At 39.0% G+C, this 17,660-nt stretch overlaps 1 protein-coding gene across 1 annotated transcript in view; it reads right to left on the reverse strand.

The window, feature by feature from the left end:
• Nucleotides 1–7,102: 7,102 nt before the first annotated feature.
• Nucleotides 7,103–17,660, reverse strand: part of LOC308398003 (glypican-6-like) — a 192,799-nt gene continuing 182,241 nt past the window's right edge. Inside the window, exons 9-11 of the mRNA XM_080884364.1 lie at nt 17,529–17,659; nt 14,965–15,140; nt 7,103–12,618 (exon numbers count right to left, since the gene is read on the reverse strand). Coding sequence (XP_080740490.1) covers nt 12,401–12,618; nt 14,965–15,140; nt 17,529–17,659 — 525 coding nt within the window. The 3' untranslated portion in view covers nt 7,103–12,400. The remainder of the gene's footprint in view (nt 12,619–14,964; nt 15,141–17,528; nt 17,660) is intronic.

Raw genomic sequence — 17,660 nt, forward strand, 5'->3', positions numbered from 1 at the left:
AGCTAGATAACTTCAGCTTTAACTCAGGATTTTCAGGGTTACAAATGTGTTTCACTACCTCTCTCCATGGTAACGTGTTTTGCTGAGATAAGAGTTCAGCACATACTAAACCAACACCTACTGACTAATCAATTCACCATTCGTTAAAGATCCTATGGACCCTGGTGCACAGAAAGTAGGAGGCCCTGCAGTTTATTTGAGATAGTTTGCAGGTTTTTATCTTTCTTTGATCATCAATAAGAAACTTGGAGCAACTTTAGTTTTTGCTTTTCTCTTGCTGGTTGAAGCAATTTTGAGCCTTTTAAAAAGAAAAAAAAAATCTATATCTTAATCTAATAATATGATTCTGAAATAGCACCGCAAGTCTTGCACTTGTTGCCCTTTTATAAAACGACCCCATTGTCGATGAGAGTCCCTAAACATGGGGCTGGTGCGTGGTAGAAAAACGTATCCCAACATAGAGCAAAAAAATGTGAGCAGGAATGGCTCGAAGACCACAACAAAGAGCCCAAAGCATCGACACAACCTCCAAAGGTTCAGGGTTATGGGGCACACTGGAACGAGTCCAGTCCCTGGAGGCCTTCACTCTGCAACCCAAAGGACCTGATGCATGCCCCAAAATACTGTCTACCATGCCCCGCGTGCTCAAAGACAGTTTTGTTACAAGAGACCTGCACAATATTAAACAAGTGGTTTTAATGGCGTGGCTAATGGGTATATATAAAAATATATTAATATATATGCATACAAAAACTTATTTATGTCTTATTATACAGTACTAGGTTAAACCCATTTAATTGCCCACTCCCATGTGGGAGTGAAAATTGAAAACCAAGGTTTAATTTCATAGGTCTCTATTTTCAAGGGACTTTTTCACTGTCTCTAAAGCCCTCACACAATTACTTGTCATGTAAAAAGCAATTACAATCCGTGCCTGGATGAAATGTGTCATCAGAGAATCCATTAACAATGTCCTCAGACCTTAATATTTACAGTCACCACCCTACTTTCAGAGGCAACACTGAGTTTTATGAGTTGTGAAGGACAGTTAAAAGGCACATAGTCGTTGTTAGATCTGTTGTTTTAGGCAGTCTGTTTGAGGCAATTAGGATTTCAGAAAGGTATTAATTGCAAAGTTATTATATTACATAAAATTATACAAGTGTTCCTGTTGCGTTCCTTTATTTGACATCAACAAAAGCCACTTTCTTTGTACATTGTATTTATTTAATTAAACCAGTGTGAGGATTGTGTAGGTGAACTACAAAAAGTATGTATGCAGAAAACAGTAGATTATCTCCTCTAAGGAGATGAAAAGCAGTATAAATAAAGCTCAAAATTAAAGCCTATTATACCTTAGGAGCTCACTAGTATGTAGTACTCACTATTTTTCTTTCTTTTTACATTTCCGGTGTAGAAATGTTAAATCAGTCCGCTGTAATGCTTGTGTTTCTGTCTAAAACTAGAACCCGCTAACAAGGGTGGCCCATTCTTTCAAAAACTGAAGCAACTACACTTAACACCTGTTCTCACATCACAGTTAGATCATATCGTCTCACAGCACGAAGACCACAGGTAGATTTTAATAGCAGTAATGATGGCTTGGTTGTTCCACTATAGTGAACTGGAATAGATTACTGGTGCAGCAGCTCCTCAAAATGGAATACAGCTATCAAACAAGGCCCTAATGACCAGTTACCATCTTATCTTAAAAACATCATAGTAGCATACTATCCCAATATCAAACCCTACTTTCAGAGGACAGGCTTACTTGTTGTTTCCAGAGCCTTCAGCAATAAGGCTGACTTTCGGTGGAAGAAGAACACCTGTTTTCCTCCCATGATGCATTAAGCATCTTTTCTATACTCTCCTCTCTTTCACGTCACATTGGCTGTCATTAAATTTGCAAAGTGTTTGCTCAAAGGGGAGTTGCTATTTATTGTAAGACCTTGAGTTAGTCGGTGTTAATGTAGAAAGGTTAGGTCCACAATTTGACTAAGGAGTGTCAATTGTGACATGAATTACAATAATTCTGTGTGATATGCAACCATATAATACTGGATTCACATTTAAGTTTATTACAAGATCAAATATTTATCTAAATTTTCACCTAGAAAAAAAAAATGTTAACACAAATTGGGAAAACTGGAAAATTGGCTTCAGACCCTGTGCTTCTTACACATGAAGTATGCAGCTGGGCACTTTTTCTATGTGTTGGTTGCTAACGTTGAGGTTTGGAAGCACAGCCCGTTTTAAAAAATGGTCATCCATGTAGCCACTGTGACATAAGTCACTCGTTAGCGCTGTCCCTTTGTGAAGACTAACTCAGAATTGTAGCTGTTTTTCCCACCTTGCTGTTTGGGAATCAGATGTAATGAAGATGGTAGTGACCTCCAGTTATTCTTTTTATTTTGGCACTAATTTGTTTCTTGTGACTTGTATTTAGTTTTACTTCCTTTTGTCATGACCTTGGTTTGCTTATGTTTGCCTGCTGTTTCCTATCTCCCTGATTGTCTTGTGTCTATTTATGTCCTAATTCTCTCTTTCTCATTTCATGCTTTGAATGATTTTTTTTTAATTGATGAGCTTTGTAGGTTTTGCACCTTGTGAACTTTGACTGCCTACCTTAAAAATGTCAGCTTTATGTTTACCTAATTTGGCTGTGAGTCCTGTTTTTTGCTGAACCTTCAGACATGAAGCATAGAGCAAGTGACTTCATTTATTTCAGCGCCATTTCAACATCATACTGTATTTCGTTTGCACCACAATGAAACAGAATTAATTCTTTTACAGTCACAAGGGGTTTTTTTTCTAAGAACAATTCAAAATTATCAAGTGGATCATGCAGGAAAAACTCAGCTCTGCCTTTGAAATCCATAAACTTTTTGTATTTCATCTGGAGTTTGGCCCTTTCACACTGCTTTATCCATAATTGAAGCACATAAATAATTGTACAGACAGAAAGCGTGATTGTAATGAATAATTCTGGTTCAGATGTGAAGCTGTTTCGTGTTGTCCCCATTGATACTGTCATGTGAAAATGAATAAATGGATGTTTGGGGGAGCTACTCCGATGTGTTGAATGCAGCAAGGCAGCAGGGTTTTTTAGTTTCTGCCTTTTTTCTCTGTCAGAAACTCTCTGTCAGTTCTGCTGCCTCCACTAACAAAATGTGACACTGACGCAGGTTTGACAACTGATAGATTACAAGTAGCAGTTAGTACATTGATCTCACCTGTGGTCGACGGCGCTTGACGCTACCTGTTTCTTGCCTGTTTCTCCTTTTCTTTCACTTAATCTTTCACCCTCAGAAACAGGAGTGCAGTAAAATTTACACCGTATGGCTCATTATTGGAACAAAGCAAACTTTTGTGTTTTTTATGGACCAAAAACTACATTACTGTTACCAAGCAGCAAAGGGGACATATTTGCACAGCTGCAAATGATATATGACCATCTAACATTTGTACATGTGTATTGTCATCTCATTATGCCTTTCTCCTCCTCCTCCATCACAGCTCCCTCATTTCCACCTCATCCACTTCCTCCTCACCTCAAGCCTCATCTCCAGAAGTGGTCAGAACTCTAATACACAAAAATGTGCATAAACATCATATTTATTCCTGATATTGACGGAATTACTTATTATCAGCAGATTAGACAGGCAACTCTTCCTGTCCCCTTACAGTTGACAGCAAACAGCTAAACAACAACAGCTGGTTATAAGCTAACATAATGGCAGCTAATGTTAGGCTTGAGTGTCCTACAAACCATACTTGCCCTCTGATAAACAGTTTGATTAGATTCCCAAATTTCCTGAGAGGTTGTTGACTAAGTGTCTGAGTCCAACAATGTTAGATAAACTTCAGAGACGGTTTCATTAATGTTAGCTAACAGCGGCTAACAACAGCGGCTAACAACAGCAGCTAACAACAGCAGCTAACAACAGCAGCTAACAACAGCGGCTAACGACAGCTAACACCATTACAAAAAAGTTCAGAATATCACCAACAACTGCTATCAGGATGAAGTGAGCTTCACTGACTCATCGACTCTTTACACAAAGTTTTATAGCATCCTCCAGAATAAATAGACATGACACACATTGACAGCTGAGGTACACAGCAGACTGACAGCCTACGCTGACTACAGATGAACAGCAGCCAGAGCTTTTACTGCATTGGCCACCATAGCTAGGAGTATGCACTTAAACTGGAAGGGGTAAGAAAACAAAATTCAATTGACTGCAACTGATCAATCTACTGAGATCTAGCAGGAATATATAAAACACTGTACCTTTAAAGTTTTCCCAGTTCCTTATTTATATGAGTTAAATGGAAATTTATTATTTGCATTTAATTATTATTATGTTTTAATAGATTCTGAGTAGCTTCATACTGTCTTGTATCTTGTATCAGCAGCATTGTGGTGCAGAGTTTTGCACTTGTTCTCTATCTTTTCTCCAGGTGTTTCACTTTCCTCTTACAGTTCAATTGCTTGAACGTTAAATGGTGATTTCAGGTACCCAGCATACTCGGTTTTCCACCATTTCTAAATTTTGTTGTACAAAACCATAAGTTCAATACTGGTCTTCAGTATTGAACCTCTGGTGACAATACAGAAAGGATACAAAGAAGCACCTGCTCTCAAGAGTTCAGCAGCACTAACTTAGAGTGTACTGCCCCATGCTGTCAAAGCCTAAAAGGCACAATAATAAAGTACTTTATTTTCTGAGTGATGATGCTGGTAGAATGAGCATTTGCTTAAATCTCTACCAAATGTGTTTCTGCTATCAATACTTTTTAATATTTGTACTTTTTTCTCCAGTTTTGAATGTTCAACTCACAGTGCCAGAGTAAGTCTCAAAACATATCACAAGTAATTTGTTTTTGTCACATTCCTAGTGTTCAAAGCAATTTGCAAAAGAATGTCACCCCGTCTTAAACAGGTGAGAATAAAGTACATGAGCCAAATGGGTGAGAAAAGTGAGTTAGTGTTAATATGGTACAAATGAAGTGAAAGAAAAGGCAGACCAGACTGTTTTTAAATTGAGCTTGATTTGAATTCATTAGTTTTCATGCAGTAATAATTTTGAAAGGGAATTCATTTTATAAGCATGGGTCTGTAATTTAGCCAGGAACTATAATTGCTCCACCTCTGAACATACTTTCCCCAAAGCATTTACATCCAAAACAAGATCTCCATACTTTAGTGGAAATAAGTTTCTTGTGTTGCAGTCCTGCTTTTAATAACCTGATATGTAAATGTTTTCATACAAATCCTAACACAATCTGCCCTCTGAAAGGTAACCCTAACACGATTATAGCCACGTTAGTTCAACAACAGAAGAAACTGTCGTGCTTGGTTTGAAGGTTTTCCAGTCGGTAGAGATTTAACTGTAACATGCTGTTTTTTGTCATATGTCAGGATAATTATTTCAAATGTTAGCACTGCATTATCATACTGTGTTTAAGACCCCGAGACAAGCTCGAGTTAGTGTGTGTAGATGTTAATTGCTTGGTAATAATGAAATGCCAGTCATGCAAAGCATTCTCATTAGGTTCCCTTTTGGGCTGCTTTACATGACCAGGAGAAGCATGCAACTCTAGAGAAGACAATTTGACATGTCACAGTGAGGAAATTACAGTGCAGATAAAATGCATCACAGCTGATTTCTATTCAGCTGATGCAAGTTTTTTTTTTTAAAGGGATTTTTCCAGTTCAAGCACTGTCATGTTTGAAAGGCAAATAATCTTAATAACGGGTGCTTTTCAAACTTTAACAAGTCAAAATGTCAGCTGTGAAAACTGCCCATAGTTTTAATGAGTTCATTCTTCCTTTGTGTTCTACTGCAGGTTTATCTTATTAACCGTTGAAGATGCTCATTAGATTTTCTAAATAATGCTCAATGCTTAGTATTGAAGCAGTTCTGTATTAGACATAGATACTAGTTGACAAGCAAATGCATAGCTATTGTAACACAGTTTAACTGACACTAGGTAATCTATTTTTCACTCATATTTTCCAATTAACAGTGCTGCCTATACCATTCAAGAGTAACTGACAATAGGTAATCCTATTGTAAAAAAAAGTCTTGTGCATATACAATATATACAGTATATGGACAAAAGTATTGGGGCACATCTCCTAATCTTTGATTTTTTTATTTTTAGTCCCATTGGCAGTGATGTACAAAATCATGCGTCAAGCCCTTTACAAACATGTTAATTTAAAAACACTGCTCATTTGAGCGTGATAGGATACCACCATCGCAACAAGTTCCTCCCCTTCTTGGTATTCCTACTGCAGGTGGTATTATTATAAAATGGAAGCGTTTAACCTCCCGTGTTCATTAACATCAGCACAAAAGCCGTGCACCAGGAGCTACGTTGCATGAGCAGCTCCTGTATCTGTAATAAGTAACTGGCTCAGTACTTATAGTGTATTCATAGCCATATGTCCATGTCCATATAGTGTATTTGTTACAGTTGTCTGGTCAGAAGCCATGAAACTATCACTTCCACCAAAGATATCTGGAAGGTAATCTTCCGTAATTCAAAGGTATTTGCATGAATAAAATGTTTTTGCATTTTTTAAATGGTAATTTATGCTCTGAGAATTGCACCTGCTAATACAGTAGTAATATAAATGTGGAAGCTCTCTATAAATCAGCCTGGGGAAACAAAAAGTAGGGGGAGGTCCTTGTTATATGCAAAGCTGGCTGATTTTCTAGGGAAAAAAAAATAAACATATATTAGCTTAAACACGTCTGAAGCCAATTTAGAAATGCTAAAACTCTGAAGGCAGCATAGAAATAAATGATCTGATTTTTCTTCCTAGTCTCACAAACATTGGAGGCATGGATCCACAGTAAAGCAATAAAAAGAAATACACAGCAGCATGGGAGAAAAACCCCAGAAAACTTTTTTTTTAAATAAATGTTTATTTTTTACCATTGTATTATCTTCTGTATACAAGAATGTGTAACAAAAGCCAAATAAGCAATCCATTTTAGTCTTTTAAAAAATGGTAAGGCATGTCTGCTTGTATAACCATCAACTTCGACCCCCCCCCCCCAAAAAAAAAAAAAACTTTGAACAACGTGCACCAACAGTTCCAAAACGCTTGATGTGCTCCTTATTTATCAGATTTTGCAAATCACAACAGTACCACACTCACAGCATATGTTTTAGCAAAAGTGCAGCAAATGATTAACATCAAAATGAAGATTCTTGCATAAAACACTCTTTAAAAACCTCACATCACCTTTCCCCCCCCCCTTTTTTTTTAAATGCCAAAATGAATGAATGAGAGAAAAACAAAAACAAAACAAGTTTAGCACTGAATCGTGTCAAACTGTGAATGCGTGACCGTGGTAACGTATCACGCCAGGAAAGAGAGGAGTACACAAGGCAGTGGAGAATGGCAGACATTCCTCTTGTAATGAGAGAAGACTGTTGTTTAGACAGACACAAGCTCTTTGGAAAAAACTGCACCAAACTTCCAAAACATTCTTTTCTTAATTCACTTTCTTGACTTTGTCTGAAGAACACTGCTAAAGCCCAGCCTCATCTTAGTCATCCAAAAACTCTTGTTGCTGCAGTCACAGATCTTGTAGAGGCTCTAATGGGTGCATTCGACCTTTGTATGGCTGCAGATGCTTTGAGTTTTTACACTTTGGAGAAATAAAACTGAGCTGTTAAGCCCCACTGAGGCGCAGCAGTGCCAAAGCTTAAACAATGCCGTATCTGAAGCCACACGGCTAACTTCCTGCCTTATTATCAAGCACACACCGCACTGATTGTTCCGCCTCACTACCGACCCTGACTCAGAAATATCTGCCTCCACAATGTTTTGGCTGCGTTTGACTCCAAGTAAAACCCACTAACTTGCACTTATAATTGAGTTTTATTCCTGTTGCGCAGCATATTCATTTAATTTGCCAATTATGAAATCACCAAAACACAAAGCGCGTTTAAAAAAAAAAAAAAAAAGACAAGGAAAAAACATTTTTGCCATTACGGTCGAAACGTTCTAGATATTCTTGCTTAAGTGTAAACGTCCAGAGCTAAAATTAATTATCAGTCCACACTTCAACAGCCTCCATGTAACAAACCATGACTTTTACATGAAACCTCCTTCACTTCAATTATCGCGTCCTCAGGGCGGTACTCCTGGGTGAGTAAAGATGAGGAAAACCAGCACTGCACAGGACTGACAGCTAGTTACTTCAACGGCATTTAATTCAACATTCACCATGTTATAAATAGTTACAGCGTGACATCCTCTCAACTCCCCGTCTGACCCACTGAAACAGCAGCAGCTGATGCTTCTGCTGGTCGTCTGTCTGTGACCACAGGATACGTGAGCAATTTTAAAAAGCTGTTAGTGCAACACAGTGACTCGTATAACTTCTGTATAAAAACGATTTAAACACAGTCGAGTCATCTAACTGTGTTTATGTTTAAAGTTTCCAATGCACCCCTCGTCCCGTCTCATGCAGGCTTTGACCTTGACAGGCTCCAAAGACTTGCTCAGTCATCCGTTTTAGTGTGCACTAAAAATTTCCATGTACCTTTTCAAACCCGGGGCTTTAAAATGTGCATCGCATCCTCTCTCCGGCACCAATGAGTTGCTCAGTTATTACGGCAGTGAAGCGAATGTAGACGGGTCTCCTGCATGCACAGTTTTGGTGGGTATTGGGGAAGTCTTCTCAGTCTCCCAGGGCTGCTTCCAGGCATTGTTGGTGACTAATTAACACAGGTAGAAATCACCCCAGTGTTGACTCACTGCTCCCTTTTTAATGGGTGCTTTGCAGTTTACTCATTAGAGCATTAACTATGATCTCAGACCCTCACTGGACCATAACTGCCAGCTGCAAAATGGTTATTTTGACATGCATGTTGGCATTTAGACATTTTTGAGTGCACAGCATAGAAGGAAAACACAAACGGATTTTATACATACACACACACTTATATATATATATATGTGTGTGTGTGTAGATAGATAGAGTGAGTGAGTGAGTTCAGGCACACTGTTTCTTTATCGATTTGTCTTAGCAAAGAATGTAGGCGGTAGTTCCATTTTGTATCCAGATGTACAGCACATTTTAAAGAAATTTCTAAAAAAAAACAAAAAACAAAACCCAAACAAACCAAAAAAAACAAGCACACAAAACATCTTTTTGTTTTCTATCCCCCTGCTGTCATGTGAATATTAGAAACTAAGCATTAGGGTAAACAGCAGATAGTGCTAAATGTTTAGTCACACATCAGGCTGCATAATGGGATGACATATAGTAATTAAAATAAAAGCGGTACCGTGAAAAGATGGAAAACGCCATTAGATAGTGAGGAAAATGTGTATACGCTTCTTTTATAGAGTAATAGAAAGAAGATTAAAGTCTCTTCATATGTCACACGCTTGTTTTGCATCATGATTTATCCTCCAAATCTGTTTACGATTTACTTGTCAGCTTTTGTTTTGCTCTATGCGCTAACGTTTCACCTCAGTCAGGGTGAACCCTTGTGATTTTCAACCAGTTTTGATGACAGGTGAATGGAACTGCTCTGCCTTCGTGTTTCTGTGCACAATTAGTTATTGGGTGGCCTTTTGTTAATCGCTTCAGTGTTGTCTTTAGTCATGCTTTGGTTAAACACAGTTGTTGTGCTACACATATAAGGTTTGCTGCTCAGTGATTTAATTGCTATGCTGTTGGGGTTTTTGTGTTTTTTTTAAGTAGGAGGCTGCTGTTCAGTCACCTTATCCTAAAACCATTTCGATAAGAAGTGAGGTGAAAGAGGTCAACTGTGGGAGCTTCCTGTGGTGCTCAGTTTCTCTTTCGTGAGTCATATGAGCACACCGAGGGTAGATTTCCCTTATGGTGTTTTCTGTGAAGAGATCCATGACGCTTGCACAAACTTTGTGCTTTTCTATCCCCTCTTCACGCTGTGGAGACGAGGAAAACTCGTGCCCCGAATTTTCTTTATTAAGCTTTTGTACATGAAACACAAGATCTCTTTAGCTGCTCATAGCTCCTATTGATTTGTCTATTTGTGTATTTACTGGAAGGTCTCTGTTGAAGTAATGGGCTTGTGTATTGTGAAAACATTTCAGGTACTTATGAGCTGATGAGATTCAATCCTCCAGGCACACTCGTGATGGCTTCAACAATATTCACGCTACATATTGCAAGATATTGTATCCGAAAGCTACATTTCTCTGCGACTAGATGTTAAAGCCATTAGTTGCAGATGAATTGTCAAAAAAAAAGTCCCATCTTTTTTTCTAAACCCTTTCCCTTGATCTTAATAGAAAATGTCATAAGGTAAAATGTGGAGGAGAATTAATGAGAACTTAGAACTTAGTGCTAATTGAATCTCACTTGGCAGATTGGTGTTATCAAGTTGTTGCTGAGTACTTTAAAACTATCGTTTCTCTAGTATAACAAAAAAGAAAAAGTCCTTCTTGAACACTTACGTAAAGCTTGAGCCTATCTGAGCTGACACAGGGCAAAAGGTGAGGTCATCTGGCATGATGTGATAGACAAAGTGTCAGTTCAATGAAAAAGCGTGCTTTTTAAAAAATCTTTTTTTACCAATGTTGGAACTGAATTTTTTTTTAAAGACTGCAGGCTAACAGTTATTAAACTGAAACAACAGAGTGCTCACATTAATAACGGCTGCGTGCGCTCAAACCCCGAGGAACTGAGAGACAGCATTAACTCATTTCCTTTCATAAAGTATGGTGCAGTGCATCTCATGCTAAAGGAGACAGAACAGGAAGTGCATTACTTTAGCATTCGGCGAATGTGACCAGTTCTTATTATGGCCGCCACTTATAGCCTTTCACTCAGCTATGAACCCTTCTGGTATACAGTTCGACATCAACCACTGTGTTGTGTTTGTGAAGTGCTTTGCTCCCTGAGCCTCTTGAGTCTGCTAAAGGTCAAAGCCTGCAGGACACAGAATGAAAGTTACGAATAGTTACCTTAGTTGTACGAGTACATTTGGAGCCCTCTGGCCTCGGAACTCTTTTTTAAAAGTTGCTGACTTTGTACGCGTCCTCTAAGAGAACACGACCAATTACACCGCATGTAGCCTGTAGGGGGCATAGGTCTGCTCTCATTAACCAAAGAACATGCAAATTTCAGTATGATGCACTGCAAGACATGAGGGGTAACCAGCAGAGGATATCAGAGGTTACGACGGGTAACTTTACATGTATGCAAATAAACAAGTAACATAAAGCAAAATTCATCAGTGTGGCAGCCAAGAAAATTAAGGAAATTAAAATTTCATAAGGATATATCTATTATTACTCTCCTCCAAGTCCTCTGAGAATAACAGAACCAGCGTGAGTGCATGTTAACTACCCAGACAGACGAAAGTAAATTAGATACCTGAACGCTGTTAACAGGCAATTAGTGCTGCTGCAGAACCATTCTTAGTTTTTATTTAACAGATGATCAAATAATTTGTAGAAACAATGACACAGTTGTTAAAAAAAAAGTATCCATTGCCAGTAAGATTACATTACAGTACCTTCCACTGTAACACATACTGTAACTGCTTATAAGTACAATACAATCAATTAAATGATCTGAAAATATAGATCGTTTTCTCTGTGGGGTGGATGTTTTCTGTAGCTGTAGAAACTTATGAAGCCAACAAAAATAATCTGTGCAAAGTAGTTCTCTTAGTGCAGTACGATAGCACTTTCTAAAGAGATAATCAAATGTGCAACAATAATGTGGCTGTAAGACCTGCTGCTTCCTGAAGCCACGTCGATATGACCAAACGGGAAACCAGGCGAACTGCTAGCACTGTACAACCTGCACAATCACTCCAAAAAACTGTGTAGCCTGCATAAAAACGGAAAAAAAAGAATGTTTTGTCAGTTAACATCATATCCACGCATGCACACAGTAAAACTTTCTCCTTTTGATTTTGTTTTTCCTTTTGGGGGAGAAGACTAATAGGATAAAATAGGTGTTGTCTCGTTTTCTCCATTCATCATACAAAGGAAAAGAAAAATAGATTCCCTTTTCTCTGGAACAAAAAATCACTGACAGAACCATCTTTAGAGGGTTTCATTTCTAAAAGATGTTTTGGGCTTTTTTTTACCCTCCAAAACTCACTTTAGAATAATGAGAAAACACATTTTCTTTATTTTGATGTGAAAGCTGGTTCACTGATGGCACCAAGCATTCTTTGGGGGACAAGCGGGATGCAGCACTGCACTCACTTTCACTCCTACCACACCATACAGTAAGCCATTCTCAACAGGTTTCCAGGAGGCTCTACATGTCCAGTGAGGGAACAGCAGTACAACTTGCTGTTAAACATACTGTTACGTAACAGTAAAAAAAAAGTCAGTGGTAATGCGGGCCACACTGTATTATCTCCACTGAGTCTGCATCGCCCAAAGCGGGAGTGTGAGGGCAACCGTCAGCAGCAGTACGGAGGGTCCGCAGGAAACTGACTTGCCCGCGGCTGCTGCGCGCTCATCGCTTCTGTCAGCTCCGATCACGGGAGCCTCTGTTCCAACAAAAATAAACTCTGTTGTGCAGCCGTCGGAGCAACCGCTGCCGCTGCCGGAGCTGCTGCCCTCGTCACCTGCAGCAACACAAATTAAAAATTAGATGAAAATAACATTATCAGAAGCAGCTACCGAGTGCGGTTCATTGCAGAGGGGAAGAGAAAGCGCACAATCGAGCCCCGGTCACACGAGAATGTGGCAGAAAAAGAAGAAACAAAAAGCTCACCCACACACATCCTACTGATATATTCAACAGTGGGTGTTATAATTTGGTTAGTCGCTTCGGTTGTTTGAAATGTTTTGTTCAGTTCAAATATTCACAATTACTGACTATCTACTATGCTATTATTATTTTTTTTCTTGGCAAAGCTGTAGCATCATTGTTTAAATAACCCTCAGTATTTAGATTAGTGAGCGACTGAAGGTTGCGACGCTTTCAGCTTTGGCACAGATTCCTGCAGTCTTCAGCTCAACAGCAGGTTTTAAACAGCTGCTTCAACTATTCAATTCAGTTTTGTATGAACGGAAAACTGTTTAATTGGTTAACTGCTCAACAGCAAACTTTAGGCACTGGAGTTGTTACAGTGAACATAAAGATACAAAATATCCTCTAAACTCTTGCTGATGAACAAGCTTTACCCTACAGTGCCTGAACCATGAAACAAATGCCAGAAAAATCTAAAGTTTTTAAAAATAAATAGCAATTTGCATACTAGTTTTAATTCGAATCAGTTGTGCTATATCTGACTTTTTTGTCCAATTTATTGCTCACAGCCTAATTATCTTAAATAAACTAAAACATACAAGGGTTTAAGGTTAGGGTTTAAAAAATGACACTGACGGTATAAAAACCGTATCCAATCTAATACACTTGGTGTTATTGTACAGGGTAATTATGCAAATACATAAAGAAAATCTATGAAATCTGAATTTAAATACAGCAGTACAATCCATTCTTGTCAGCGAATGCCTGCTTTCTACCATAAAAACCAGGAGGAGAAATGAGGTTGTAAATTGTTCTAGCACCTCAAAGCAACAGCTTCACACATTAATTACAGTATGTTGGGAAAAGAAGGCTGAAATATGTTATGATTAAAATTTCACAGACTTTCTCAAATGTCCTACAAGCACTTCTTTACTCATTACCCTAATATTGCCTCCACATGCATTTACTTGTTGATTCGGGGGAAGGGGACCCACGGAGTCTGCACATGATTTTTGTCGTTGTGGTAATTCAGGAGGGTTTCTTCGATCTGAGGTGCTGGTGGTTCATAAGCTGAACACCTTATTAATGACTACTTGTATGGCTAAAGCAGCTGTTGAACTAAGACTTTGCCGGCTTGTGTACCTAATGAGACACTGAGTTCAATTTTTTTGTACAACACACGCCGGCTTCTTTTTTTGGAACAGCTTGACAGCGTGAGGTTAAAAATTAAAGTGAACGGTACAACAAAGCTAATGAGTTGGGTTCATTTTGTTCTGTTTGGGACTCTCGGCTCCTTCAAAGGTACTGTCGAGACAGTTCCTATTGTTCAGTGTGGCAAATTTACATGTCAAAGTTAACCACAGACCTCAATTTTAAAAACATACAAAGATTTACTTAGCAGCCATGAAAAGATCTGCTTCTCAGGGCAATTCTGTTTGATTATCTGATCTCAAGTGCTGGTGTAAAAGTTTCCTTTACAGCTGACAGTGCCAGGCTTTCCTCGCTCAGTTTAAAATGGTGGGAAATGTGATTGTGAACGGCAAAGTGCGGGAGAAAGTCTCACCAACAAATCACGCGTAAACGTCTTTTTTTTTTTACGGTTTTCTTGCCTCCCTTGCCAACCTATGCAATAATTTCGGGCGCTTTAGCGCCGGATCTACAATGCTGAAGTAGACACCGCTCCCAAGAGAAAAACAAACATGACAGCAGCAAAGATGGAGCTGAAGTACAAATTATGGTGGCAGCAGTCATGCAGCCACATGTTTTGTTTGTAGCTCGCCGAATTTCTCCCATCTTGTCAGCTTAAGAGGATCCACAGAATCAGAAAGAATGGTTTCTGTCATAGCAGCATTTGAGATGTGCATCTTCCTAAACATAGGCTTGGTTGTCTGTCATTGTCTGTGTCACCACACCTAGAGCTATTTATTCTCCTAATAAATGTCAGTCTTGCTTCAGTGCAACACTAAACATCCTGCAGAGTTGTATACCGAGTTCCTACATGAATGACAACTGAGATCTTATTTCAGTAGTAACAGTGTATATATTTGTCACAGTGCCGCGTGTGGTGTAATGTAGTCCATATCAAAAGTAACATGCAGTGAGGGAAAGCTTTTCTTGATCTATTTTACTTATTGTTAGATTGCTTCCACCCACAGATTGAGCTGTGAGCGTGTGTGTAATTGATAGAGTGCAAAAATAAGCAAATAAGAAAGCTTACTGGAGTCCTGGAAGTAGATGTCATTTCCGTTGTATGCGTTCTTCAGCTTGTTGGTCATGACACGTAGCGCCATGATCTGTTGCCGAATCAGCGTGTCGGGCCTGGTGATATCCACTTCCACCTCTGGGTTGTTCACCTGGTTGGTTAGACCCTCCTTCACCACTTCAGGAAAATATCTGGACACAGCGACACATCAAAAAACTTGAAAGCATCGTCGAGTATTTGGGGACATATGTTGATGACAGTCAAGTCAGAACTGATGGAAAAAAAAATAAAATAAATAATATTAAATAAATAAACTAATGTAAAAAATCTGTACTGACACATCCTTTAGTAAATAATTTATTATCACTATGTTTATGAAAAATATTCATGAATTATGTTGTTCTATGTATGCTTGATAGTTTGGCTGCAACAACAGAAAGCCATCATCACTGACGCTAAATCTACTGTGAGGCGGCTCACAGAGCTTAACACTGTGTAACTTCAGACCATGCACACTGACAGACAAACCGAGAATAAAGCATTCCTATTTATATCACGTGTTTTCGGTGTAACTGGTGAAATGTGATTCTCAGTTTGCTTGTTGTCACACAGAAGAATAAAGAAATCTCTCCAATAATATCCCTAATGTGATATTCATATATACATAAGTCTTGTAGTCTTATACAGTCCTGTGAAAAAGAAAGTTTTCACCAAACTCTCTGAAGTCTTGTTAAAAACTAAGTACACTGTTACTGTTTCCAGAGGGTAACCAGAAACCAAATTTACTTACTGATCAACAGCAAGCGTGAGCACCTCTATAAGAGCAGAAGTTTGGCAGTTTGATGGTAGGTTAAAACAATGCCACAATATTCCCAGGAGTGGAAACCCCCAGGAAATTCACCCCAATGTCAGACCGAGCAATTCTCAGAGAAATAAGCAGAAAATCCAAGAGCTACCTCTTTGACTCTACAGGCCTCGATTAGCATGTTAAATGTTAAAGTTATTAACACTGCAGTTAGAAAAGACCGAACATGACTTCTCTTATTTGCCACAGGACCCTGGACACCTTTCAGTCATGGGTCGACCATGAACATACAGAAAACAAGTGCTTTAAAGTACTACGACTGCAGGTAGTTGAATCTTGGTGTATTAGTATTTCAAAGAACTGCACACAGTCCTGTGAAAACTTTCTTTTCCACACGGCTGCTTGTCTCATATAATCATTTATTCGTGAAGGTAACAATCACTCAGTTCTTTTACGCATGTTTTATGACATAAAGGTGAAAATGGCCACTTTAATTAGTAGATCAGCGGTCCCCAACGCCCGGGCCTCGGACCGGTCCGTGAGTCGTTTGGTACCGGGCCGCGAGAGTTGAGACTCAGGTGTGAAATGTATTGTTTTCAGGGTTTTTATCGGTTTTTAGTTATTTTGTTATCGTTTTTAGCGTTAACTCGGTTTTCCTGGGTCTTTTCACGTGTGTTATGATATGTGTTACGGTACCGGTACTAGTTTTATTTTGTTGTATTTATCCATGACACCTTAAAGGCTGGTCCGTGAAAATATTGTCGGGCATAAACCGGTCCGTGGCGCAAAAACGGTTGGGGACCACTGTAGTAGATCATAGCACGAGACACATAATGTGTCGAAAACATAACTATTTACCAAGGATTTTTCTTTTTCTCTTCCATAAGGGTAATTTCCATGCAGCATATCTCTTAAATGCAGCATGTGCGCTCATGATTTGGGACGACAAGCTGAGTCCCAAAGTAGACCAAGTGAAATTAGACAGAATTACAAGAGCTGTTCTTTCTAATGGCAGATGCTTAAATCAGACAAAACACAGGAGTGCAATCAGGCTTAACGGTCTATTTCATGTTGGGAGTGGTTGCACTTCACACAGAGAGCTCTTAACATGCCCGAAGCACACAAATGTCTGTTTTGTCTGTTGTAACTTAGTGAATCAAGAATTATTTAACTGCTTTGCAGCGATGCAATCTGTGCTTCATCATCTTCTCCAATCATTTTGTATTTCATTTAATAACTTAAAGGTGAACAGAGCTGGACATAGTCCGTTTTCAAATAAGAAGAGAATCCAATGATTTTACACACTTCTAACGCAGTTTGACTGTTACTGATGTTTTATTATCAATTTACTCACCAGATTTAGAGTGGCGCTTAAAAATGTTACTGGCACAAACAATTGTCTTTTATTGCACCATCTGCTGATTTTGTTTCTTGGAGAGGGCTAAAGTGATGAGCTTATATATTTTCTCTGGTTCACGGTTACAGACACGACACAGTGACCAATCAACTGTACGGTTTAGCTTCACACTGCAAACTGAACGCCGGTGACAAGAAGTGTTGGAGCGCCTCTCTCCTCTGGGTGTTACAGCCTTCAGGGATTATATACTGTACAAGTTCTCCATAAGAGTACTAACCCATTGTACTTACAGAGAGAGAGAGCGAGCGATAATCTCTGAACAGAGTGTGGTTATTTTAATCCCTGGCAGGCAATATGTGATAACAGGAGAGATCGTGTGACTTTGCTGTGCTTATAAAGAGTACCAGAAGTCCTCACCTGCCCTTAGTGTGGCTGTTCCAGCACTGCTCCTCATCGGGCTCTGTGAGTTTGCCCTTGGCACAGATGTCATCTGGCAAGTTGGACCAGAACCTTTTGGACTCCTTGAGTTTCTCTTTGATGTCAATCACC

Source organism: Rhamphochromis sp. 'chilingali', assembly GCF_963969265.1.
Source record: "Rhamphochromis sp. 'chilingali' genome assembly, chromosome: 6".
Lineage (NCBI taxonomy): Eukaryota > Metazoa > Chordata > Actinopteri > Cichliformes > Cichlidae > Rhamphochromis > Rhamphochromis sp. 'chilingali'.